General features: G+C 38.7%; 3 protein-coding genes across 3 annotated transcripts; 2 read left to right on the forward strand and 1 right to left on the reverse strand.

Annotated features, from left to right (window-relative positions):
- Nucleotides 1–971: 971 nt before the first annotated feature.
- On the forward strand, nucleotides 972–9,967 carry LOC146487799 (stromelysin-2-like). The gene is made up of 6 exons (XM_085127314.1): nucleotides 972–1,221; nucleotides 4,703–4,957; nucleotides 6,127–6,361; nucleotides 6,922–7,143; nucleotides 7,439–7,718; nucleotides 8,822–9,967. Exons 1-6 carry the CDS (start codon nucleotides 1,132–1,134, stop codon nucleotides 9,312–9,314), a joined length of 1,575 nt encoding a protein of 524 aa, XP_084983440.1. The 5' UTR covers nucleotides 972–1,131; the 3' UTR covers nucleotides 9,315–9,967.
- A 4,167-nt stretch (nucleotides 9,968–14,134) lies between these two features.
- On the forward strand, nucleotides 14,135–21,320 carry LOC146487800 (matrix metalloproteinase-25-like). Its single transcript, XM_085127178.1, has 7 exons — nucleotides 14,135–14,280; nucleotides 14,314–14,596; nucleotides 16,564–16,815; nucleotides 17,431–17,680; nucleotides 18,125–18,343; nucleotides 18,560–18,860; nucleotides 19,505–21,320. The coding sequence occupies exons 2-7, from the start codon at nucleotides 14,462–14,464 to the stop codon at nucleotides 20,055–20,057; spliced, it is 1,710 nt and encodes a 569-aa protein (XP_084983304.1). The 5' UTR covers nucleotides 14,135–14,280; nucleotides 14,314–14,461; the 3' UTR covers nucleotides 20,058–21,320.
- A 742-nt stretch (nucleotides 21,321–22,062) lies between these two features.
- On the reverse strand, nucleotides 22,063–27,443 carry LOC146487801 (uncharacterized). Its single transcript, XM_085127324.1, has 4 exons — nucleotides 26,937–27,443; nucleotides 25,695–25,745; nucleotides 24,697–25,452; nucleotides 22,063–23,655 (listed from the first exon to the last, which is right to left on the reverse strand). The coding sequence occupies exons 1-4, from the start codon at nucleotides 27,405–27,407 to the stop codon at nucleotides 23,584–23,586; spliced, it is 1,350 nt and encodes a 449-aa protein (XP_084983450.1). The 5' UTR covers nucleotides 27,408–27,443; the 3' UTR covers nucleotides 22,063–23,583.
- Nucleotides 27,444–27,559: the final 116 nt, after the last annotated feature.

Raw genomic sequence — 27,559 nt, forward strand, 5'->3', positions numbered from 1 at the left:
ACTTTTGTAGAACTCATAAAAACATGACCTGGAAGGTTAGCGATCCAAGCGACTTCTTACAAGTGTTTATTTTAATTCCTAAAAAAATACATACAAAATGTTTTCTTTTTCTTAAAATAACCCACGGAGAAATAAACTGTTTTTATACAAATTTAGAAACGTGAATTTCAACCAATCGGAGATCGCGCTTGTGTTGAGATGATTTTCTAATTTAAGATATCTGTTGAATCACTTCGCTTTTTGCTGTACAAGCGTTTCGCAGTTTTGCAAGCTTTAAACGATATTGAGCGCAGTTATTAATAGTTTAAGGTGTGTGTGTTAGTAGTCGCCAAAATGATAGAAGCCATGACTTTAGATAAAACTAAGACCAAACAAAGGCAGACAGAAGTCTGTTTTTACCATCCACAATAATGGCACATCTTGTTGAACTACAACATGTAACTTTAAAAAAATAAACAAACTACATCCCGAAGTGGGCCGACAAAAGTATTCCGGAGACGTTTTAAGCCCAACGTGTTTTAACAGGTGTATAATTATCATGCCGGACGCCTTCGTGGCGTCAATCTTACGTAAACCCTTACGAGTGTAACCGCGAAAGTACGTTAATCCTTCAGGAAAAATTACTTTAATTTAAAAGCCCACTTCACATATTGGATTGTCTCCGAGGAAAGTCTCTTACGGAATCACTAAAAAAGCACGCAACCGTTGTACGGGATCAGTGAACAAATTGTTTAAACTACAGTTTAATATTTTTCAGAACCATCAACACCACCTACAAGTGTGGGTTTTTTAATCAGGAGGGTGGGTAAATATTATATTGCATTGTATAGCTTGTGAAAACAAATCGGATTTCCTTCGATTTGTCAACATCGCCAACACCTTTCATTTTCCATAACAGCAGGGCTATTTATTGTCAACGAAGGCGGAAAGCCAACATTGTTTCCTATAAAAAGGGAAAGTTGAGTCCAGATTTCCCATTAGCTTTTAGATCGTGACCTCACCTGATTGGCGAGCAGATGATATAAACTCGCTCAAAGCATTTGATCTACACAGATCGATTGAAAGATACTTTATAGTCCACAACATTGGTTTACTTGAAAGCGGCATATTTTTGTCACTTTGTTTTCAAACATGAGGGCATTCATTCTTTTGTGTACAATTTTGTGTACAACCATTGCATTAACGTCTGGGAGACCGACTCTTGCACCGGCGAAAGTTTTGGTAAGTTAATTTCGTTATTGTTGTATATTTTAACTGAATGCCTAGCTCACTTGACTTTTTTGCAACTATTTTCACATTGCCAATTAACTGTCTTGGAAACAATTACACCAAATCAAGAGAATTTGGCAAAAAATTCTGAATTTTGGATTAAACTTCAGTTATTTTTACTCAGCTCCGGCGACTGACTTATTAGCTTAACTTTTTTTCGGTTCGCGGTTTCATGAGTACAATTTCATGCTCTATCTAACTCGAATTCTTGAACAAAATCCCCGTAAATACAGTTGACACTAGCAAACGTTCCGACTCGAAACGCTTTCTTATTTTAAATAGATCAATTCGAGGACGCAAAATTATCCACAGTTTCAACACAATTATCTGTCGGCGATTATTTTCCCGCGGTTATCAATTTTTAGCCGCTATCCGGCCACAACGAGGTGATTGTGAAGCGTGTAAATGAAAGTGCTATTCTTGCCGATTCCGCACCGACTTAAATTATGTTATTCTTTCACAAACTGCATCACTTTCGGTGTCATTCAATGACTCAGCTGGTTGCCATGCCGTCGGTACGAATGCAAACTAACAAATGTTTCAGAATGTTACGCACATTCCCAATGATATACATCAGTGTATACATATAATGTTTTTAACACTTTAACCTAATTTAATTTCACGCTATATAAAAACAACAGTGCATAAAAATCGTACTTAAAAGCTGTTTTTATAAAGATGTAACAAATTCTACGCTGAACTTTTGTCAATTGTTTCATTCAGAAACTAAGAAACAAGCATTTTTTCGTAAAGTATCACCCTTGCTTTAATGTTTCAGCAAACGAAACTGTTATAACTGTAAAATTTAGTTTAGCCTTATAATTAGGGAGTGAAAAGAAATCTAGCGGGTTCACTTAACATCCACAAATGAATTTCTCATAGAAGAATTTCATTCAAACAGACAAGCTTTCTTTTCCTGTGTTTGTAAATGTAATGACAAAAGGAAGCAATTTATCAATATGACGTCAAGTATTACTTCATAATTATTCCTCCATAACAGGAACAAACAGAGTTAAACAAAATCTTCTCAAATGGCGTCATTATGTTTAATGTAAGGAGAAAAGCAATAACAATTATGAAGAAATTTTTCAAATAGCAGCTTTGGGCTGGTTTGGTTTAAACCCACTCAAGGAGTTGGCTCATTGTTATGCAAAGGTATTTCGACATAAACCCTTTGTATTTTGTGAGCTTACTCAGTAGCACAGTGCTTATAGCGCACTCGTTTGTGAATGAAGTCATTTTCCGAGCATAAGCACACAGCTGAACCGAAAATAACTAAATTCGTCTTAATTGCTTTCCTTCAGTTACTACTTTTGGCTAAAGAGAGACCGAAAAGCAAGCCTCATATCCTAAACCAACTCAAGCACAACTCATGCAGTTTAGGTGCTTCCGTTAGCATAGAAGGTATCTACAGAAAAAGCATCCGATGAAATCAGTTAAAAAAAATTAAAAAGACCGTTTGCTTTAACCTGTTAATCAGAGGGGAACTGAAAAAACAGAGAAATCAGATAACGCCGTGGCCGTCAAACTTGAAGACTGGATTAATGACAAAGGTTGACTTAATTATCTGTTTGATGAAACAATACAAGAATCATTTGAGTGATATTTCTTTGTCCTTCCGAAGCATTGATCCGTCAGCTAATTTAAGCACCGACTAGACGTTTTCCGATGATTTGTCGAAAGGAAACGCAAGAGGACAAAACTACAGCTAATATTCAACAAAAAGGGCTGGCAAGAAACTAGACAAAGATTTTAATTGTTTAAAATCGACGAAAAGTCACTACCTTTCAATCAATGATGTCGTTGTCGTAAAAAAAAATTACGGAAATTATCAGAGCCGTATTAAGGAACCTTCTTTCCAGTGTTCCTCTCTTTGACTTCTTCCTTTCCGGATCGACTGTTTTGGCGTCAGTACTGGCTGACGCAGTGTTTCATACAGAAGTGCACGTCATGGCCGGCCTATGATGAAGAGAAAGTTTGGCATTTGTTCAAATAATTATTATAAACAAAATTCTTCTGTGTGGTAAAGGAATGTAAACTCCACCTACTTGCTGTTGCAAGGGCCCGCGAAGTGATTGTCAACGAAAAGAATTTCACGGAAAAAGTGATATTTAAACTTTGAGGCAGATCGGTTTTGATGTGCTTTTGTTTTTGCAATGTGAGAAAAAAGCATTACAGAACAGCAAAATTGTCTCATTCCTTTCAAGGTTATAGTATGTCATTTTTAAACACAATGAACCTCTGACGTTGGATTATTTTCCCCTAGTAAAATTTCTCAAACAGTATAGGAAAGTGACAAACAATGTAATCCTCCAGCTTCCATTATTAAAGTAAAATCTTCACTTAAGTTTGGCAGAATTTTGGTTGTCCTTTACCAAACGACCTAATCAAGTTCAGCGCATTTTTGTTACGGTATGTGAGAAAGTGCATGTACTGTGGAGTGGTGTTGAGCTTTCACTGAGTTGAACGCAGTCCAACATTGTCTTTTTGATGTCAACATTCGACAGGTAACGATATCACAAGGTCTTGACTCTATGACTCAAAGGCGCTGCCTGGGAAAAACTCCGCTCAGTAATCCTCGCCTGTACATCGGAAGGAAATAAATCAACTCACTAAAATAATCTCTAAAATACCTCCGGCTCATTGATCCTATTTCTAAAATTGGTTTTCTTTTTGACTTTTTTCCAATACCCAGAATGCACTGGGCAACCTTTAACGACTCCATCACAAAAAGAAAGATGATTTGTTACGTCCTTATATCAGCGAAGATCTCGGTAACTGTTTGAGTTGTCTTAGCCCAGTTTACAGTAAGACGTTATGTGGCAAAGGCAAGGCAATACGACATTGTCTCTACACCCACGTGTGTATATAAATAGGTTTGCAGGAAATTCTTATAACAAAACCGAACAAATAGCGGGGTGGGAAGTAATCGCGGTTTATATATTTTTAGGCGCGGTTTTAAAATAATTTTAGCAACAGCTTAATTTTAGGATTTTACGATGCGTCTAGAAGCTTAAATTAGTCTACCTACCGCAAAACAAAATAATATTATCATCGCTATTACACACCGCTATTTTTAACAATGAGAGCCACCGCCTTCAGTACTGTGTATATATAGACATGAAATCACTGCATTTACTAAATTAACTTATGACAACTATTATTCGGATAGATAAAAATTTTTGATTTATGAATATTTATTATGAAAACTAGTTTTCATTCATACGCAGGCAAAACTAATTTTCACAAGAAAAGCTTTACACTTAACCTCGCTTTCGTGATGAGGTTCAAGGCAACTCAAAAATGGCCTATTGGGCTTCCACAGTTACAACGCATTTACGTTTCTAGTTGAGTTATTGCCCCGCATTTAGATTAAACGGTTTTCCTACAAATAAAGCAATCATTTTTCTTATTTCCTTTTTCTTAATTTCAGAATTACTTGAAAAAATATGGTTACTTATCGCCCGCTGATGCGAAATCAGGAGGTGTACGAGGGTTATGGAAGCTTTATGAAGCTGTGAAGAAACTTCAGCGTTTTACAGGACTGAATGAGACGGGAAATCCGCTGGACCCAGGCACCGTGGACCTGGTAACAAAAGAACGATGTGGTTTTCGAGATCTTGGTAAAACGGAACAGTTTAAACGAAGGAAGAGATATGCTCTGCATGGGACATCGTGGTCAAAAAAAGTATGTCGTAGAACTTAACTGGGTACTGCTTATACAGCACTCGTTAATTAAGAACGGTGACGAAGGTATCTTTGAGCAGTTGATGACTGTATGGAAAAAGCAGATATTAAAAAGGGCTATTGGAATCCAAAAATAAATTGGGGTAACCGCGCGTTTTTCAGAGAAAATTAATTCATGTAATTCTAAAACGTTTTACAGTGCGACGCGCCTTACCGTGGCCACACAACAAACTTTTTTTTACGATTTAGCCATAAAATACAAAACGACATGTTTTCAATAATTCGTTGTTACGTCATTTGCCTGTTGGAGTTTGCAAGGAGGTGTGACCGTGAATCAAATTCGCTTATCCTGATTGGCTAACTTGTAAAAAAAGTTCGTTGGGTTGCCACGGTAGGGCGCGTCGCACTGTGAAATTTTCTTTTTTATTTCAATAGCCTTTGCTAAGATTATATTTTCCCACATAGTCATAAAACGCGCAAAAATAACTTTAAATTACCAGGTATCATCCAATCAGAGTGTCTCGCATCACCCCGAGATGCGCAGCACGTATGCGCGGTAGCAAAAGGAGGTTCCTTCCATAAACAGCAGTTTTTATAAGAAAACAACCGACACCTTTTAGTGTTTTGGACAGGTAAGAGAAAAGATGGCAGCTAAGGTCTTCTATAAATAACTTCTGACTTGCATGTGATTCTCATTGGCCATTTCCACAACTGGTAGGGATATAGATACTTCTGAGCCGGGTTGTTCGAAAGCCGATTAACGCTGATCCAGGATTAGAAGTTAATCGAGGCTTTCAGCTCGCTCGTTAAAAATGGTTTTAAAGGCTAATTTCGAGCTAAGGGTAAAGAAAAGTCTAAGTAAAAACTGAGGGCCAAAAATCTTTTGGAAGAATCTTTATCGATTAGTCATTAAACTTGAATCAAAGTTCACGTTAATCCAGGATTAGCTTAAACGGCTTTGAACGACTGGGCTGAGTTGCTCGAAGCATGGTTAGCGATAACCATCGGTTAAGAGGTATTAAAACCTATCGGTTGTCATGGTATTTAACCCGAGTTAGCGCTAACCATGCTTCGAGCAACTGGGCCCTGGGCCCTGGTTATGGGTTCCTTACAAGCTCGAGATAGTTTCACGGCATAATTAGTTTCATTTGTGTGTTATAACATTTACAGGCTTTAACATATAAAGTGACAAGTTACACCACAGACCTGACAACCCAACAAGTCGACAATACGATACTGGCTGCGCTGAACATGTGGGCAAAGGTTACTCCGCTGACCTTCTCCAAAGTGACCAGTGGGCCTGCCGATATTGAGATCAGTTTCGATAAAGCTGGAGACAGCGGGTACTCGTTTGACGGAGCCGGAGGAGAGCTGGCTTATGCATTCTTTCCTGGCAACAATGAAGGTGGGTTTTTAAATAAAAAAAGGAAAAGAAAATGATAAAATAAACTGTATATTGTATGCTTTGTACAAAAAATGGTCAAGTGATTATACTTAAATTCATTTACAGGTGATGTTTTACTAACCTGCAAACAATGGTTATTTTAATGTTCCTTTTTTTAGTAAGACTTTGAAAAGCCAAAACAAACCCAACCCTAATGGGCCCCGTTTTGTTAAATGATGCTGTGCACCGAAACAATTTATCAGCGTCCTTGAGCGCGCATGGATAGGATAGAAATGAATTGCAACTTGAAAAATTCGGCCAAAATTGTTCAAGTCCCGCTGCTGTGTCATGTATAAATAGCTAAACACTTGTTCTTCTTCCTTCAAGAATTTGCTAAAAATCGCCCTCTCGCGTTGTTATATGGATATTTTGCTAGTGAGAAAGGGTATGTACTCACAATTTTAGAATGAGTTTATAACAAGTACCAGCAAAATCCCCCGATTACGTTATCAACAACAACAACATGTCTGTGTGGAACTACAGATATATTGTAAAAACTGTAAATATTTTTTCCACATCAGGAAATTTTGGGGATATACATTTTGATGATGAAGAAAAATTTATCGTTGAAAGAAAAGGACGAGGCATAGACCTATTTTGGTTGGCACTTCATGAGTTGGGGCACAGTTTGGGGCTCGATCACTCCTCCAATAAAGGTGCCATCATGTACCCCATTTACCGCGGGAACCATCCGGGACTTCAGCTTCATCGCGATGACATCGTAGGGATTCAACAGTTGTACGGTGAGTCTGAATTTATTGTGACCGACTTTCATGTGATGTTTTTTGCTATTTTGAGTATGTTGACCACAACGTAAAGTTTAACTATTGAAATAAAACTATTTATAATTAATCAACTGCTTTGCTAAACGTTTCCAAGACAAAATTATCTATTTAAATAATTTTCTGTAGCTATTAAAACGTCCACCTTGTAACCCGGCTGCATTTCTTATCACTTAAGCCTTTTCACGTTGTTTGATTGGTCCTTGCAGAAGTTCTTTTGACTCTTTAATTTCTATTTTTATTACTTTCTTTGTAGGCAAGCCAACAATCGCCAGAGTTAAACCAACTCATCACCTAGACCCGACCCAGTCCCCAGGCAAGCCAAATCCTTGCAGCAGTACGCTTGATGCCATGATAATGACCGCTGACAAGACTACCTACGCGTTCAAGGGCGCGTACTTCTGGCCTGTTGGTGATTATGGATATTACACGGATGCCCTGAAAATATCACAATTTTGGGACGGTCTGGAGGATGATATTGACGCTGGCTACACCAGGCAATCTGACGGGCTCACATTTATCTTTAAGGGATCAAAGTGAGTGTCTGATAGTATTCACCCTTTATCATTCAAACCAGGCTGAAAATCAGAATTTAGAACAACTGGCCACTCCCCGAGGGGAAAGATCTGCACCGTTTGCGAGGTCTTATATGTAATAGTTGGTCGAGAGGGCAATAGAACGAATAACAGAACGTTCCCAGCCCTAAATAACAATGCAGCTGCAGATTATTATTATTATTATTATTATTATAGGGTCTTGTGAAAAAGAAATTTTGAATGACTCTCGGCGATGCCTTAGGAGTCCAGGGGTGGACATTATTTGGGATGGTTTCACTTTCACCCAAAAGGAACGCGCGCGTACCACCTTTAATAAAAATAGGAGACCATCACGTGATAAGCCCCATACCTGACCAATCATAACAGGTTATTAACTCGTCACGTGTTCTTGAGTTTGATCTCTGATTGTTCTGCCATTTTAACTTTTGCACAAAACAAAATTGGGACATTTTGTGATCTTTTTCAAGTCAACTCTTTTAAATCCATCGAGTCTCACTAGAAAACCACCCACCCCACTCAGAAATAACAACGAGACAAATGGACACTAAGGACGAGTTGTTAAATTTTAATTTAATCAGAAATCGGAGTCATCACAAGAAAGATTGCATTTTATGACACATAACCAAACTTGGTAAACTTTCTAATGTGATCTTTCTGGAGATGAAGTTCATTCCTTCACATGACGCAGTTTGATCAATGTGTAAACTAGGGCCCAGTCCCTTTATGAACTTCGGAACGGGCAATAAGGAAAAGATCTGGGCCGGGTTGTTCGAAAGCCGATTAACGCTAATCCACGAGTTAACCGAGGTTTTCATCTCGCTCATTAAAGATTATTTTAAAGCCTCGTTGTAATCTAATGATAAAGAAAAGTCTAAGGTAAAACTGAGAGACAAAAATCTTTTGGACGAATCCTTACGGATTAGTAAATATACTCGAATCAAAGTTCACGTTAACCCAGGATTAGCTTAATCGGGCTTTGAAAAACTTGGCCCTGAGCTTCCGAAAGAATCCCAGTCAATTAAGTTCATAATTTGGCTAGGGTCATTTATTTAAAATGTCAAACGTTTCTTTTAATCTTTTAGGTACTGGACATACAAAAACCGAACGCTGATAAAAGGGCCTTCAAACATGTCTGAGCTGAACCTGCCCGCTGCCGTACACAACATGGACGCAGCAGTGGAATGGGGCGCAAATGGGCAGTTGTACATCTTCAAGGGAGACAAGTTTTGGCGGTACGATAATCAGAGAAAAAGCATTGATCCTGGTTATCCCAAAACTATTCGGTCTGTACTCTCGGACTTGCCGAGTAACCTAAACGCCGCACTGCAATGGAAAAACGGCAGGACGTACTTTTTCAAGGGGACGCAATATTACTCGTTAGATGACGCATCTATTCGAATCCGGGATGGCTACCCCAAGTCGATAACGACGTATTGGATGGGATGTTCCCCTGAAGGACTAACTGGAGGGAAAATAATGCCGTATCGCTCTTCAAAGAGTTATGCTTTTTCAAACAAGGCAGACATTATTCTTATAGCGGCGAGCTTCGTGTTTTTCAAGGTTTTTCTCCTTTAGACAAACACAAGGACAGCGTTGTTTTGGGCAAAATATAACATTTTCTCCTCAGTTAATGTCGTTTTTTCCCTTACTCTAATCATTGTTAAGTTTGTGTATATGTACAACAGTGTCTCTATTTTAGCATTTGTTAGGAACAGGGAAAGCGTTATGATAATGGAGACGGAGTTTTTCTTTATTATTTTATTTTATTATTATAATAACTATTTTTTTGAAGAGAGTCTCCCGGGCTTTAGTTCAGAATTTAAGTTTCTGTAACTTAGGCTTTTTATAATATTTAGTCCTTTCTTGAACTGCCCAACATTTGACGATATGTCTGAGAAAGGATTATGCTATATGCAGTGTAGATATGTCAGAAGATCAATTATTCATCCATTCATGATATGTAACTACGATGTAGATATATTTATTTATATAGCAGCACAAACAAGATGAAGTTAAATGATACAGTACAAGAGATATACATATTTTTTCATTAAACAGGATATAGAAAACTGATTTAAAACAATTAAAGGCCATTGTAAACCTTTTTGTTACAAGAAAGTATCAGTTTTATCAGCTTATTATTTCATTTATTAATGTATTTATTTTTAGCTATTTATAGACTTAACTGAATATATATTAGTTATATTGTAAGGTTTTTGAGTGGTTGCTATTGTTCAAAGAGTCCTTTTCTCACCATCTACACATTGATTGATTGACTGATTGATTGATTGATTGATTGATTGATTCATTCATTCATTCATCATTCATTCACTCACTCACTCATTCATTCATTCATTCATTCATTCATTCATTCATTCATTCATTCATTCATTCATTCATTCATTCATTCATTCATTCATTCATTCATTCATTCATTCATTCATTCATTCATTCGTTCATTCGTTCATTCGTTCGTTCGTTCGTTCGTTCGTTCGTTCGTTCGTTCGTTCGTTCGTTCGTTCGTTCGTTCATTCATTCATTGGTACCTCACAGAAGAACGGTCAGCTAACTTTCTAAAGAAATTCAAAATTCAATCACAGGAACAAGTTCCGGTGTTGAAAAATTGTCGTGGCGCCCGCCATTGTAAATCGACTTATTATTTTCCAAACGCTATCGCCCATTTAAAAATCAAGTGACAGCTGTTACTCATGCGGAATGTATCATGGAAGTAGTACACTGTAGAAATACATAGTAATGCTTCTATATTACATCGCTTAAGCTCAATCAGTTCTTACTGGAACCTGAGACACGTGTTTCCTTGGCACACTAGTGTTTCCACGATGTATTTTGGTCAGTGATTGGTCGCCGGGGGAGACTGCGAAAATCGAGAATATATATATTGGTTTTCCGGTAACGGCTTAACTCGGGGTCACACTACACACTTTTTGTTTACCACAAGTGCGAAAAAAAAAAAAAGAAAAAAAAAAAACTCAGAAGACTCTGGGCCCCTCTCCTGGCGACCGACCGCTGGCCAAAGATCCCGAGGACTCTGGTTACGAAAGGAATAGGCGTAATCCATAACACTGTGGTAATCAATCATCAGTCTTGGTGTGGACAATCCGTTGCGCTCTCCACGGGGTCTGGAGACCAACCCCAGTTTTTTCTTTGCGAGCAGAGAAGAGGAAGTTTTAGGGCCCAAGGCATGTTTTGGTCACATAAATACAGTCGACTCCCGATAACTCGAACCCTCAAGAAATTGAAAAAGGTTCAAGTTATCGAAAGTTCCAGTTATCGAGGGTAAAATTATTTAGAAAATGACCTGGAGGGAAAGGAAAATTGGTTCGAGTTAGCGCGAGGTTCGAGTTATCGGGAGTCGACTGTACGGCTTGTTTCCCTACTGAAAATGAGCGTTGTTCCCCTGCTTTCAAGACCTGATGGTGCATGGATTGTCGCACAGCAACATCAGTGGTTAGTTCTGAGACGACGTATCTTGACATCCTGAATAAAGGGAAGGCCAGGACAGATAAATAAAGCTGTTATCTGATTGATTTTGAGATTGAAAATGAGCTTTTCCTGAAATGAAATCTTGTTGCTGAGATTTGGCCAAAACTGTAACTGGCAACAAAGCAAGGCACCAGGCCAAAAAGAGGCATCACTGACTATTGATTATGAACGTGCCAAGATAATAGGATACCTTATGATAGCGATTTCGGAAGTCGATAAGTGGTCGCGTAGCAGGAACTCGAAGGAGACAGTAAGTGACTCCACGGCTCCTGGTGCAGATGATAATCGCACAGAGATTTTCAGTTAAATAAACAGTGTTTCAGGAGTAGGCTGTCAACGTACGAGACTGCCCGCATGAAAGCAGTCTATCAACGTGAATTCAAAATATTATAAAATTAATCTGTAAGATGTTTTAAACCGACGTTTCGGCAATGCTGCCTTCTTCAGGGTACAGAACTGTACCGTTAAAAAGTTCGTTTAACTTTTTAAGAGTCTCGAACAGAAACTTATTTCTTGATATTATTTTGTACATTGTTTAACTCTTGGTCGTTATGAAATCCCGTTTTCCTGAACACTATTCGGTAAACAGAAAGCTGGAGCCTTTTTTATTTTGTCTATTCTAGACTTAAAATACGTAGAATCATTGTACATGAAATCTGAAGTCTCGCTTGCAACATAAAACTACTTGGCCCCGGATTGCACTGAAATCCAACGGGTTTCGCGATATTCAATGTTCGTCATGCGACCAAACCATTTCCTAACTTGAAACGGTCTGGGGATTTCCCATGACATTAGCTCAATGTTCTAGCTAGAATCATGAGCACTGTTTCAATTTGCGCCGACACTGCATGTGGCATGTACTTAAATGGAAAAAAAATCAACTAATACTGAAAACGCAAAATTGGCTACATCCGGGATTGCAAGCTGGCACGGAAGTCACGGAAGATTTGACGATTAAAATCAAACTCTTGTTTCAGGACCAAAATTGAAAGCCAAGTTAACACGTTTTAGCGAGCTTGCTGAGAACAAGCCTTGTATGGCAACTGACGAATTTTGTTCGACAGACGTAGATTGACATGACCCACAGGTTAAAAGCCCTTCTCATGTTAAATAGTCTGGAAAAAAAACTAAAAAAAGCCATTTTAGTCCCCGGGCAATAAGAGTCTGCTATTTATGTGGAGTAAAGTTGTCCCGCGTAGAAGAGTCACCCGCTTTAATACCAACCAGTTCTGATTTCCTGTCATACTTGCGAACCGTTTTTCAAACGTTCGGCGAACCATTTTCATGAGGAACGCAAAGTATTTTCCTTTTGAAGCCGGGGAGCGTAACTCTTATACCCATGTAAACACTTTGCAAACAATAAACAACCTTTTAGTCGAGATAAACCTTGTGAAGCTCAGTTAAGACTGAAAGTGGTACAGATCAGTAAAGCCATTTCGGTAATGCCTAAACTAAGTTGAAATTAATAAGATAGCTTATTCTTTATCCCTGTAATCGAATCTTGATGCTACTCATCACCTATGGCTTAAAAGAAAATAAACAGAAATAAAAAACAGATTGCAATTGGATAGCCGCCAGTGAAGCTACGAGACACATCCGGAGGTACACCAGTAAGCATGCGTAGGAGTCAATGACGTAATGGCTGGTAACAGTGCCCTGCACGATACTTTAGAACTGAGCAGTGAATCTAAAGACATCCTTTGAGTAAAAATCGTCTTCTTTGTCAAATGAGGAAAAAGAAGAACTTGATTTCTCACACGTTTCGGTTTTAAATTGTAATCGAAACAGTTGGGAAAAAATTACGAAACAACGTTTTGATTGGTGCAGGTTCAGACAAAACAAACCGCTGCAAACCGTCGTGTCTATTGTGTTTTTGTTGAAAGTCATTGAAATCAATCGATTTAGACAACAATACTAAATTATTAGCAAATTCAGTAATTAAAAATTAATGCAATATTCCATACCGTGAATAAATTTTAGAAATCAGAAATCCAGTGTCAACTTCCTTAAGGACTGGCGAAAATGCCGTCATTGATAGCGTTCACCTTTGGCTCCTTTTGACAATCAGATGATTCAAGTGCCTTCGATTTTCATTGTTTGTAAGCAGGTCCGATCTGCTCTCTATGATAAAGAAAAATTTCATAGACGTGCAATTAATATTTAATTAAATGTTGCCCACAAACGAGCCTCATTGCAATCCGTTTCCCAGTTTCTGCAATATCTGTGTTTTTCCCCCGGGAGGCCCCCGGGCGGGAAAACAAACCGTTTGCTAGTTCCTGCTTCTATTACACGTCACGTGAAAAAAAGATTATAGTCGATTATATTAGTGAAAAAAAAGATTATAGCCGCTCTTTGAAGGAGTTTTCTGTTAGGAGTGAAGAAATCAAAATGATTAAAAAAAATCAACTGAATCTAATTTGGTAAAACTCAGTGGTGTTAGGTGAAAATCTTGCATGTACAATAAATAAGCCAACGGAGTTGGAAATCTAGATCATCCTGTCCTTTTAACCCTAGTCTGTCAGCCATAGTCGGCTCATTTCCACACGTTAAATCGTCTCCTATCACTGTTCTATGCAGCGGGGTATATTTGAAGAGAAAAGAGAGACTGTGAAAGAACACATCGGTGTTTAAAGGCGACTCTTGGTTCAGTCAAAATACTTAAATTTGCATACCGAAAAGCAATCAAATCTGATTTTTTTTTTTTTGGCGCCACGAGCAACCTGTCATCAAAAGCTATGATAACTGAGCACGTGTGATGAGTGGGCATAATCCATATCATGCGATGTCGCTCCTAGCCTGCACGGAGCCATAGTAGCCTTTTTACCAAATATGGAGGTGATCTTTTAAACCGGAAGTAGATCTTGTTTCACTCAATGGCTTATAAAACTCCCCGCTTTTCCCGAGTCCAAGCTAAGAAAGTGGTGAGCACTCCTTTTCCTGACTCACTGAAGCTGTTAATATTGTAATTTAACTCGCATCCCGCCCTCGATATAGAGCGAAAGGTATTAAGGACCTATCGAACTCAGTTTGAGCACAGGCAAAACGAAGCAACGTCAATCTTTGAGCGCAGGCAAAACGAAGCAACGTCAATCTTTGAGCGCAGGCAAAACGAAGCAACGTCAATCTTCAACAAGTTCTACTGCAGTAAAACGTCGAAGGAGAAACAAAGCCGGGAAAGTTTCTTGCAAGATATAAGTATTTTAAAGACTGTGTACAGAATGGCTCACGAGGAAAATCTTGGCGTTCTCGCGACAGCGTTCCGGGTTATCTTGGCGGCAATTTGTTGCTTGAAATGTTTACAGAATGCCGCTGAGGCCAGTCCAGTTAGCTCACGACTTGTTGCCGGAGGAATTGTAAGTAACTTTCTCTTTATTTCTCCGTTTAGGTGTTATTTTTGTGATGTTTATTAAATCATTTTACAAGCGACTAGGAGGAACAGGCTAAACAGATTTTTTTAAACCTGTGTTAAATACGGGGTCAAACCCAAACGAGTGTGTCGCGCGTTATCAAGGAACACATGGAACACATGCACATGGAACCGCGATTAAATTTATGTAATGTCGAAGTCAGGTCGCTGTCAAATTCAGCCTTCATCATAAATATGTCGTTAATGAAAGAAATTGTACATTAAGCGCTATGAAAGAGGTTTATTATGAAAAAAAAGTTCCAGTAATACCGCTTCCGTCCCCCAAGGTTTTGTGACGTCATTTTCAGTTTCGCTAGAACATTAAAATAGAGACGTAAAAAGTTTTTTTTAAGTTTTCTAGTGTATTGAAATGCTGAATTAGCTATGGAGGTTTTTATTCCCCTGCTTGTTTTAAAAAAAATGCACATTTATATGTTCTTATACTGAAAGCTAGGGGGAAAGACAAGTAATTGTTTGAGTTTTATCTGATTTGCCGTCGACTGTTTTGTCTTTCTCAGAATTCCATTGTATGTTTGAAAACTCGGCTCGATCGGCTCGATCTCATTGAATTTATGTATGAAATAATTCATCGATGGATCAGTCTATTCATCAGTGTGGGTATGATTTCTATCCCGGTGTATAAAATCTGGCCATGTGCCTGCATGAGCGTTTCTACTTTTAGCAGATAACGTCATCGGTTATACTGGTGCATTTTGTATATTTAACTGGCTTTATGCCATGTTTGTTGTTGCCTCGGTTGAGCCGACACACGGCGTACTTTTGCCGGCGATATTGTTCGTGTCTGCGAGATAATAAAACAAAGGGAATCAAATAAAACTGAAACTACAAAACACATGAAACTTAATTAACCGGAATTCCGCAACTACATCGTGCGTGCACAAGGTATAATACTAGAAATTTGGGCGGAAACCCGTAAAACGTACATGACCTTTCATTTGGCGATAAAATATCACGACTAGATTTAATCTAGTCGTGATATTTTATCGTTGACATTGGCCAAATGCTGGGTAAACATTTGATGTTTATTATACATACAAATACAGTAAAGTGCGAGTTATAATGCGGAGATCCGGTGTTGTTTCTGTTGGCGTGTTTGTAAATATTAGGAAAAAAACAACAAACTGCACTACAGGTGGGTGCCTCATTCGTTCGCCTACGCGGCTGTTCTTTGTGTCGTAACGCAACGCTCCTTCGGTAGGAGACCAGTGATCACTGAATTGAGATCTGCCGTCCTCATAAGAATTCGTGTATTGCGGAATAAAAATTATCAGTAGAAAAGATGTAAAGGCCCGCATAGTTCAGTATGATTTTAGTATACAGATTTCTCAACCGTGTGTAAAGAATCCATTGTGCTAACAGTGGCTGACGAAGATAAAGGTGGAATACAATTCGGGTGTTTAATATTGAACAATATTGGTCCAATATTTGAAATGACAGGAACCGCCGTGCCGGAACCACTAAAGATGGCGAGAATCTTTCTCACGGGATGTACCTGGATTCGCTTAAATTTTGTCTAGTTGAATATTAATGTAGTATAGCTCTATTCTGTTTTAAAATTGAAGCATGTACGTCATACCGGAGTGTAACTTCTTCAAGTCTGAAAAAACTCCCTTACTTTTATGATTAAAGAGAGAATAGGACTCTGAAGACTTAGAATAAACACCAAGCCCTTTCCTGTCTGTACCGGAAAATGGAGGGGGCGGCGGGGTGTTAAATAGGGAAAAAGGCGAAACTCACTATTCCCAAATTGCAAAACGCCATGCACACCGCGCGCAAGCCTAGGAACTTGGCACTGTACAAAGTTTACTTATTTATTCATTTATTTATTTATTTGAATCTTTTGGGATACTTGTTTAAATTTTTATCAATTTGCTTATCTGTTTCTTCTTTTAGGACTGGTTAACAAGATATGGATATTTAGTAAACGATGATCCGAGAACAGGAAATCTAAGAAGCCAACAAGATTTAGAAAAAGCCATCAAAATGCTTCAGCGTTTTGCTGGTTTACCGGAAACGGGTCAATTAGATGCGGCCACCATTAAGCGCATGGGCGAGTCTCGCTGCGGTGTTTCGGACTTTGGTAGGGCAGACAGCGCTAAAAGGAAGAAGCGGTTCACTTTGCAAGGCACATATTGGAAGAAAAGGGTAAGTTTTTAAACTATCAGCAATCCCTCCGATTTAGTCGTAGATCGCGCGTGGAGCGTGAGGCATAAAACGCGTGATACTTGACGAAAATGGTTTGGCTGGAGAGCAAAAGTCTTCAAACGCGCGCGGAAGGAAAGAAACGATGAAGAGAATCTACTAACAAGAGTTAACACTCATCTTTCAATTATGACCATATTTTAAGTCTTCAATCTCAATATCCAATCATCGTGCAAGCAAGCAGCCATACTTAGCAGCTATTGGCGGGAATATGTCCTGTGACTCGGGTGAATAATCGGCGAGTGGGGGGGGGGGGGGGTGGTAAGGGAGCGGTGCAGTTCCTAAAACCGCATAATCCGAAGAAAAGAAGCACAATCTACAGAAATATGTCGAAAATCGACGATATTATATAATACCGAACCCCATTTACAAATACCAGGGCCCAGCTGTTAGGAAGCCGATTAACGCTAATCCACGATTAAAAGTTAATCGGGGTTTAATAAAAGCATTTTCTTCGCTAGGAAACTCGAGCTAAAAACAGCTAGGTTAGGTATTGTGCTGATGGAAAGTTTAAATGGATGATTAACCTTCGCCATTTTTTACATTTTTTTTCGTCAGGATCTGACGTACAAGATCAAATCTTTCACCTCAGACATCAGAGATCGGGAAAAACAGCGACAAATTTTCAAGAAGGCGTTCGATCTGTGGTCCAGTGCAACTAACTTGCGAATCAAAGAAGACAGATATGCTGCAGATAAGAATGTGGATATTCACATTAGTTTTGAGAAAGGATATCACAGTGATGCTTATCCTTTTGACGGAGCGGGTGGAACGCTAGCTCATGCTTACTATCCTCATAATAATCTGGGTGAGTAATCATAAACAACAAAAAACAAACAAACAAACAAAAGGGGCCTTCCACAGTGCTTCTTATTGCGCTCGTTCAATTAATAGTAAGACCACTAACTTTAGCAAGCCGACCGATCAGGGTTCCATTCATCATATAAATTGTAGGAGAGAAATGACTTACCAGCTGGCCCTTGTTTTTACCAGCGTACGCAAAAACAAATTCAGTTTGTTTAACTTCAGTCGCTATGGTGTGGAAATTCTGATAAGCTGTTTCACCTTAAGGAAATACGCGAATTATTTAAAAGTGAAATTCGAAAAAATTTTTTACCTATAAGGATCAAAAATGGATCCCACAAAATCATTGACTAACGAACTCCCATAATTCTGGATTCTGTGTAATATGCGTACTTTGTTTGCGGCCGGAATGAAAGCTGCAGATTCCTGATCTTGTCATTTGTTCCAGGTCTTTCCGGTGACGCTCATTTCGACGACGACGAACGATTCACCACAGGAACGAGTGACGGCATCAACTTGGACTGGGTGGCGGTTCACGAGTTTGGTCACAGTCTGGGATTGGAACATTCCAACGTGCGTGACTCCATCATGTATCCATGGTACAAGGGATATGTCCCGGATATTAAGCTTACCAGTGATGATATCAAAGGAATTCAGGCGCTTTATGGTGAGCTCATACATATATGCATTTTGTATAACAGAATAATCTAGTTTTAGCTTTAACTGGAAGATAGTTGGGAAAGGGCTATATGAGAGCCACGGCGTATCAGTATTGAGAGAACTGAAGCGAGCTTCAGAAAGTTTGCACCGCTTTTTCCCACTTCCTCTCTCCCATCATAATAAATGAGTACTAATCATATTTATCTTGCGTTAATTCTTTCAGGAAAAGTTCCTAAACCACAGCCAACAAATCGCGTCACGACCAAACCAACACCTACTAAACCACCCCTCCCTGTTGAAACTGATGTGTGTTCCATGCCTTCTTACGACACATTATTCCAGGCCCCAGACGGGAAAACCTATGCGCTGAAAGGCACGCAATATTGGATCATATCGTCGGGCGCCGGCGCAGGACTAGAAAGTGGACCTCATAAAGTTACTGACCTGTGGAAGGACCTCCCACATAAGATAGATGCCGCATACACGAAGAGCACCTATAGACTTGTTTTCTTTAGTGGTTTGAAGTAAGTGGCATATTTTTATTAATTTAGACCAAAGGTTTCTAAGGAAGAGTGTAGCTGCTTGCTTTGGATTGAAGTATATCTGTGCATATTTTATACTGCCGACGGATCGGAATTTGTGCTTTAACATTAAAAAAAAAAAAAAGAAAAACAAACAAACAAACAAACAAAAAACAGAAAACTGAAAACGCGGTTGCAACCATCGCTGTGAGTTACGCCTGTTGGTTAAGACGTCGGGTTAGCTGCCGCATTAGCTAAGATTAACGAGGAAATTTTACATTCCAATTCACAGTGCGCAGTCACTGACTATCGGCGTAGCGAGTATTCAGAATGAGCCAATCAGAATCTTGTATTCGAATTAGGCATTTGGTACTTGTAAATACCCACCAAAGCTCTTGCGAAAATATCCCCGAGGGACCAATCAGGCCATAAAAATATGAAATGCTAGCTACTCCAAAAAACATGTTAAGTTCGCAATCAGAACTGTTTGTCTTACGCGCTTGGTACCGGTCATCCTGAGTGACAGGTTTTTTCCCGCGAGTTCGGATTGGTTCCTTGGGTTGTTTTCGCTTGCTATAATTATCGAGGTTTTAGCAGCAGTCTAGCGTATATAGTTTCTAATCTTGTTATTCTTGTTTAAATAAAAGGTTCTGGCAGTACTACTATAACAGCCGCCGAAAGCAGTACCTCATCGAGTACAAGGCGCGCTCTCTTACTCAGTATGGGCTTACCATGGATTTAGCGGACATGGATGCTGTGTTTATTTGGGGACGAAACGGCAAAACATACTTCTTTAAGGGTGACAAGTATTGGCGTTATTATGAGGGCAAGATCGACTACGGCTATCCAAAGAGTATCGGCGTTTGGAAAGGACTTCCTGACAGAATTGACGCGGCTATGAAATGGAGGAACGGCAAGTCTTACTTCTTCATCGGAAGAATGTACTACAGATTTGATGACTGGAACATTCAGGTGGAAGCTGATTATCCCAAGAGCATCGCCTTGAAATGGATGCGCTGTGAAAAGGACAATTTGGAAGTATCAGTGAAAACTACCGCTTCAACAAACGGGACTATAAATGCGCAAAATGGCACACAAGGCTGCCAGTGTCAGAAAATTTGCTCATCTAGTTCAGCGATTTTGCCCAGTCTCTTCGCGCTCTTATCTATGCTGTTTGTTTCTGTGAAGCTGAACCTTTAAGTTATTAAAGCGATGTCTCTATTTGTTATAGCAAAAGCATCGCAAAAATTATGTTTAAAACCAGACAAGATACTACATTAAACCCCCCAAAATTTCGGACGCGTTCAGAATTTCGTCGACGTTTTTATTTCGGACGGACAATTTTCTGGCTTAATTTGATTTGGGACAAAATTTAGGACAGCATAATACTAAGAACTACTCATACAATGTAAGATAAATAAAGATAATGAAAATGAGAGATGTAAACTGTTTAGAAGTTAAAAAAGCGGCCGAAATTTTTGAGGTTTCATGTTAAAAATATCGACGCTAAGTTTTATTTTCCCAAAACATGTTTTCTAAACTTAAAAGTATCGTCTTTTTCTTAAGATTTTAAAATTTTTATTACGGCAGTTTTTCATGCTGAGGTTACTGTTTCATCACTGAGCTGCTAGCAGTTGTTCTATTCATCGATTCTCTCTCCCAAACCCCCTCCCCCAAGACTGCCGACCTTTTGTTGCGTTTTCGTTCCTCCATGAAAGGTCGCCTGACAATCGACAGCAAAAATCCAGCGCGAGTGACGTGGCACTGCCCTTATATGGGAAGCGTTTCTGACTGCGATTTGTTTTTAAACCAATCAGATAGCATCACTAAAATCTGCACAATTTACACAGTCGGCTATTGAGTCTTTTCACAGCTTGGAGTAAATCTTCGAAGATGAACAGAAAGTCCTTGCAAAAAGTGGCCATATTAAATTTATCCGTAAGGCCAACAAATGCGCACGTTTAATACACGTTTCAACTCCCTTGCGAGTTACTGTTTTAATTTTATTTGCTTTGATTTAAAAGAAGGAAAAACTTGTTGAAATTTGCTTGGACGAGTTTAATTTCTAACTTAGAGACTAACGTGCAAAAAAAATTCCTGTTAGTCCCGGCGGTTAGTATAATTTATTTCTATTTTGCCAAAACAATTATATATTTATTTGGTTTTTAACGTACAACGTTATGGTTCATCCTGTATATAGTTTCTTAATGTGTAAGCTTAATGCTCTTAGTGTATATAGTTGAGTCATGCCGGGGAGAAAACCTACTGACGTTTCTTTAAAGAACAATGGTTATAGTGCTTGTAGGCGCGTTGTTGGCGTACGATTTACCGTCATAATTCTTTAGTATATTACAAGATAGTTGGCTGTTTTTTTTGTATGTACGGAGATTTTGTGTTCATTTCGCTGAGTGTTGCAGACTAATGAGGTTTGTCAGTGATATTAAAGTGTTCCAGTAAAACGTGTCTTTTACTCGTTTGTGTTGTCCCATACTCACGGTATACCTGCCCACCCCACACCACTCAGAATACTCAACTGTTTTTGATCTTGCTTTTCTCTGTTTTCCCACACCCCTTTCTCCAAATTATATCATCCCATGATTTCTTTATAACACATTTGGATGCAGAGGTTCACATCAATAAACTGCACAGGTAATTTAAGCTGCCGATCTCAGGTTGTAGAGACCCACGGGACAGATGCCACTTTCACGTGTAAATACCGAAACCAAATGACCGACTTTTCAGCTAGCACAATTTTTATCCCATACCTCCCCTCCCTCTGTGAGTTTTTAACCCATACCCCCATGGTAATTTCATTTGATACCATGGATCCCCCAATTACATTTTTCATCCCATACCCTCCTTCCCCATATTTTCATCTCATACCCCATTCTCCCACATTTTCATCCCATAACCCCCTCCCCTTACAATATTTTCATCACATAACCCCTCCCCCTGTCATATTTTAATCAAATACCCTATTCCCCTTACTACATTTTTATCTCAGTCCTTTGTCTTCCTACTGTTTTCATACAATCCCCCCCTTTCCCCGTATCTTGAATCCCGCCCCAAATACACTTGCTTTTAAGTCCCATCAAACGTTCTGCCAGACCAATGTTAAAATACCCTGATCGCTTGAACTTGTTGTGAATGCACCTATTGCCAAACTTTATCCCAATTTACTCTAAAAAATATTAAGTACAACCTGTTGATGTACAACGTTTTAATACACTGTATATACACATATTACTCATTAATTTATGTTAAGTCAACTATCACCTTGTGGATATCCCACTATTGTGCACTCAAAAATTGACTTGCTCCAGCAAAAATGTCCTTAGTAAACAGCACTTTCCAGTTGTTTTCCTTAAACGGGTTTATCCTTTGTTGTCAAGAACAGCAGAAGTGCAGAAACACATTTTGCATTGATTGATACAAATTTTATGTCCAAATCACATTGCACAACACAACAAAACCAGATCAAACATAAAATTACTTTTGACACACTTTAGTTTGTAAAGCGTGCTCCAGTCTGTACTATTCTGCTGACTGGATTTTACTTGCATGCATTCAAAAAAAAAAATGATTTTAAAAATTCTTTGATACAGTGGACAAGTCATTCAACCTCAAAAGAACACTTTTCATCAAGCAGACACATCTAAGTGCTATATATGGTTTCTATACTGTTCTCTATATAATTTTTTGTTTTCTAATAATTATTTTGAGGGAACCTCCACTCCGTAACAAGTAACATTCAAGTGTGCTGACAATTAGATATGATTATCACCTATTTTCGATTTTATATTTCCTGGCGCCGCCATTTTGGATTTCATGACGTCATAAGGTTGCCCCTATTGTCAGTAAGCAGAAGTTCTTTTGTGTGAAACAACTGAGCAACTGTTTTATGTCATGAACTCCAAGATGGCCGCAACCGAGAAATTTAAAAGGGAAAAAAGGTGATAATCAAAGTCTGTTTTGTCCAACACAGAGATATTATTCCCATGTTTTCCAACGTAATTTGAAATTAGATCATATTTTCAACAATAATAACGTTGGTTTATTTCAAGAGTGGAGGTTTCATTTAAGCAGTCTTGACGGTTTCCATTACATCCAGAATTAACTAGAATTGACTACAGGTACATCTTAATACAGCCAAGTGGGTTTCCAAAGACACCTCTCATGATCTTTCACTCACATATCAATTGAAGAAATGTCTTACAAATGTGATGTGAGGTAACTTAAAATAACTAGTTTCTTTTCACTCATAGAATTCTACATCTAGTTATGGAATGTAAAATGAAGCACTTGACACTTCAGCTGTAATACAACAAGTGTCGCACATGGCTGGTAGTATTTCCAGTATGCAAAGTTTTTTTCATTATTCTTCATTATTTACAGTACATGCAACATTTAATGGTTTCCTAGCAAAAAAGCTAACATTTATAAGAAGTTCTCATTACCAATATTACTCACTAAAGCCTGGTTTTCACTAGTGATGCAAGTGCAGACACAAGCACAAGCGCAAGTGTAAAGAATACTTATTTCACCTTGAAAACGGCCTCAGCATAAGCATAAGTACAAGCACAAGGATCAAAATTTTTCCTTTTTCTTGTGTTTGCGTCGCGTTCGTTTTCACTTGACATAAAGTTCTTGTGCAGCTTGTGCTTGCACCTGTGCTTGTGTCACTAGTGAAAACCACTGTACATATCACAACCAGTTCATGTCCTGGCTACCAGTTCTGTAGAAAAGCCATGAGATCACTGGAATTAGAAGCAGCATCAACAGAAGGGCCTGCTGTGTCCTAAAAACAATCAACAAACAAAAGCACATAATTATTAGCACAAAATACATATTTATATATTTCACACAACAACTGTGTGCTGATGTACACATTCAATCATATTCATATAATATTTCAATAATGAAAAGATCTATACAGTTACGTACACTAAAAGCATTTTCCTTGATAAATCCCTCTGATAATTGGATGTTTTGCATGAATAATTATTGGCAACTGAATGTGATCATATGAAATGCAAGCAACATCCCTGGCGGAGGGGATACTCTTCAGAATTTATGGCGGGGGTCAGCGCAGCTTGGTTTTCCAAACCCTGACCCTAATTCAGGCCAAAATAAGCAATTTTTCGTTACCTTTTTCATACCTGGCCTCTAAAATTCTGACCCATTTTAGACCTGGCTCCAGGATAAAGCACTATTCAGGGTGTAAAATATACTTCATGTTAAACGTTATCCAAGGTTTTCATACACTCCTGGGTTATGGTCTGGACTTCAGAGCAAGTACACCGAGTAAGGGGGAAGGGGGAGTTAAGGTTTGCTACTCTCCATACTGTGTTTTCCTGAAGCGAGATTGAAATTCATACGCAACATTTGCATTTTTCTCAACTAGTTCTTTCCAAGATTGTACACGTAGCAACAAAGCTTTGTAATTTCAGGGTACTAAACTCCACCCAACCCAACCCGAGAGAGATGAAACTCCTTAAACAACAAATAAATCTTTTGGAATTTGAAACAAAAACTCCTTAAAAACTTGGTACTCATACTTTTTCCTCTAATACCTCAACCGTTGGTTAACCTAAACATGACCAGTGTCTAAATTCTCATTACAACATCCTTACTTGATCAAAACATACAGATCATGAGAATAAAGGAATTGATCAAAATCATAAAAAAGAATGTCCCACAGTTGAAGAAAAGTCTCCAACCCAGGCTGAGAAATATATAACGAATAGCAAGGATACCATCTTTGCTATGATAAGGGATTAAATGGTATTCCTAAAGACGAAATTTGATGTTAAATCTCACTTAATAAAACCGTACTTACATTTGTATTAGCTTGAGAAGTCACAGGTTCTTGGGAATCATTTTCCTCCTTTCGAGGTAAAGGTTCACTTAGCAATGATGATGAAAAACTAGTGTTAGTTTCTTGTGGGTGTGTCTTAGGTGCTGGATCCACTTTGGCAGCACTTGGTCTTGGAGGTGTATCTGACACAAGGTTTGCTTGACTTCCATTTGGAGGTGTAGTTGATATACATGTAAGGCTTGACTTGCTTCCTTTTGGAGGCGTATCTGAGGCAAGGTTTGATTTACTCCCTTTCGGAGGTGTATTTGATATAAGGCTTGCCTTGCTTCCTTTCGGAGGTGTGTTTGATATAAGGCTTGCTTTGCTTCCTTTAGAAGGTGTGCCTGATACAAGGTTTGATTTACTCCCCTTCGGAGGTGTGGTTGATATAAGGCTTGCCTTGCTTCCTTTCGGAGGTGTGGTTGATATAAGGCTTGCCTTGCTTCCTTTCGGTAATGATGATGCAGATGACAAACTTGCTTTGCTCCCCTGCACGCTACTGGTAGCGCTGTGTTTTAGACCTTCAAACATAAATTCCTTTCTTGATAATGGTTCAGATCCAGGCACGCTCCCACTATGGCTTGTTCCTTTAGATTTTGTTTCAAGGTCATCATAGAGTACTCGTTTTTTAAACTCTACAGAGGCCAGTGTATCGATCTCTTGAAGATCAGCTTCTAAAGCCTGCTTCAGCTGTTCTTCAAGTTCTCCTTCTTCCAGTAAAGGTAGGTCTTGTTGACTCTGGTGGATGTTAAGAAGCAGAGTATTTACACACAAATAAGCAAACTGGTTCAACAAGAGCATCTAATTCTCATTTAGACAGAACAACCAAGTTGCACTTCCAGGTACATGACTGTATGCTGACAAAAGGCTCGAACAAACAAAAAACAAAACAAATCAACAAACAAACACAGGAATTTCCAAACCAACAAAAGCATTTAGGACTGTAAAAAAATACATTCAAAAACAGTGTAGAAACTCACTTTTGTTTCCCAAGACCAAGGAGAAGAGAACTGGTCTTTTGCATGTATCTCCTAAAAAATGAAGTTAAGAACAGTAATATTACGGTAATCTTGCTACTTAAACAAACAAACAAGTGATGAGAAAAAAAGAAAATGATCACTAAAGATACAATTTGTCATATTCTCAAAGCTCAATTACCATAGGAAAATATTGTGGATTAAGACTTAGTAGGTGTATTATCTTAAGCAAGCCATGATCTACCCCCAAGGAATTTTTGGTCGGGGGGGGGGGGGGGGGGGAGGTGCATGTCTCAGTTTCCAAACCCTGGCCCTATTTCAGACCAAAATATCTATTTTGTTTATTACCCTTTTCCAGACCTGGCCCCAGTTGTTCAAAGGCTAGTTAAGCTAACCCTGGGTTAGCATGAACTTTGGTTTAAGTCTAATTACTCGTCAATAACGATTCTTTAACAAAAAATTTGACTCAGTTTTGATTTAGACTTTTCTTTAGCATTATCTGAATATTAGCCCTTAAAAACATTTTTAACGAGCAAGATGAAAGCCTCGGTTAACTTTTAACCGTGGATTAGCCTTAATCGGCTTTCAAACAACCAGGCCCTGGCATATAATAATAAATTTATACACTAACCCATTTTCAGACCTGGTTTCTAGAATCTATACCCATAATTTTCAGACTTTCAGACCAGAATGGTTAAAATTTATACCCTCTTTGTGACCAAAACAGCTCAAAAACCAAACCCTTTGACACTTCACATACCTTTACAGCTTGTATAGGGGAATATCTCTCCCCTCCCCCCCTCCCCTCCTATGGACCTAATCCCCATGGAGTGAGATACATGTACAAAGAGTCAAGAAGACAAAAAGACTTGGATACATAACTTTTGGCCATCCCTAGCCTTAAATGTCACAATGTACAACATTACTTAAATTTTACCCGATATGGATTTTCAGCAGCTTCTTAAATAAATAAATTATGCAGATTAAAATCATAATCCACCACACCCAAATTTACTTGAGCTTAAATCAATGCCTGTTGTCATCACGTTCTCGAACAATTTAAACAGTGATGTGGCTCACAAGTAGTGGAATTCCCAAGCAAATTTCATTTTGCCATCCACTATTACAAGAAAACTAAGTGGAAAGCAAACGCTTTTTCTTAGATATCTTACTTAAGCGTTTAATTACTTTTATTTAACTGAACGACAACTGAGTATAAAGACACAAAGAAAAATCAAATCTCACCGTGACAGATGCGATGCTGTCTCGCGGGTTGAAACTATTTTCTGACCCCGAAACTCCATGGGCCAACCTCAGCACAGGGAACCAATCCGGTTTCCTTGTTGAAAAAGTTTCATCAACGTAATAATGTTTTTTTACTTTAGGGTCAAGCATTCGATCATCTATGAGCTTATCTTGTTCTTCGGGACTCAGTTGATCCCATTTACTGCCACATTCGGCCATAACTTCGCGTTGCTCAGTGATAATTCTTTTGCTCATGTGGTTTAGCGACTCAAAATACGACAGAACGTACTCGTTCATATCTTCAACTTCCTTTACATACTTGTTTTTCGGCTCAAATGAATACTTCAGTCTTTCAATTTTAGGTTCAGTCGCGGTTTCCTCGGTGCTTGATTCCTCCATGTCGTCGAAATCTTCAGCTAACGCCTCTCCTATGGCAGCGGTGACTTCCGCTTCTGAGATAATGGCCGCCATGTTTACCTTTCTTTTGCAATCAAGGTGAATTAGTTATTGTTCTAACAAAGATCATGATTGGTCAAAGAAGAACATAAGCCAATCACAGTGCGTCTATTGTCATGCTAATAAAAGGCGCGCTGTTTCCTGCAAGTTCATGGATTCTTACATGC

This window comes from Pavona decussata, unplaced genomic scaffold (genome assembly GCF_977016875.1).
Source record: "Pavona decussata unplaced genomic scaffold, jaPavDecu1.1 SCAFFOLD_13, whole genome shotgun sequence".
Classification (NCBI taxonomy): domain Eukaryota; kingdom Metazoa; phylum Cnidaria; class Anthozoa; order Scleractinia; family Agariciidae; genus Pavona; species Pavona decussata.

Excerpts from the sequence above, each read along its gene's own strand:
- LOC146487800 (XM_085127178.1), top strand. The coding sequence starts at position 14,462 with ATGGCTCACGAGGAAAATCTTGGCGTTCTCGCGACAGCGTTCCGGGTT. Across the intron at positions 16,816-17,430 it reads GCACATATTGGAAGAAAAGG|GATCTGACGTACAAGATCAA; the intron begins GTAAGTTTTTAA and ends TTTTTTCGTCAG. Across the intron at positions 18,861-19,504 it reads GTTTTCTTTAGTGGTTTGAA|GTTCTGGCAGTACTACTATA; the intron begins GTAAGTGGCATA and ends TTTAAATAAAAG.
- LOC146487801 (XM_085127324.1), bottom strand. The coding sequence starts at position 27,407 with ATGGCGGCCATTATCTCAGAAGCGGAAGTCACCGCTGCCATAGGAGAG. Across the intron at positions 25,746-26,936 it reads ACAGCATCGCATCTGTCACG|GAGATACATGCAAAAGACCA; the intron begins GTGAGATTTGAT and ends TTCATTTTTTAG. Across the intron at positions 25,453-25,694 it reads CTTGGTCTTGGGAAACAAAA|AGTCAACAAGACCTACCTTT; the intron begins GTGAGTTTCTAC and ends AACATCCACCAG.
- LOC146487799 (XM_085127314.1), top strand. The coding sequence starts at position 1,132 with ATGAGGGCATTCATTCTTTTGTGTACAATTTTGTGTACAACCATTGCA. Across the intron at positions 1,222-4,702 it reads TTGCACCGGCGAAAGTTTTG|AATTACTTGAAAAAATATGG; the intron begins GTAAGTTAATTT and ends TCTTAATTTCAG. Across the intron at positions 7,144-7,438 it reads AGGGATTCAACAGTTGTACG|GCAAGCCAACAATCGCCAGA; the intron begins GTGAGTCTGAAT and ends CTTTCTTTGTAG.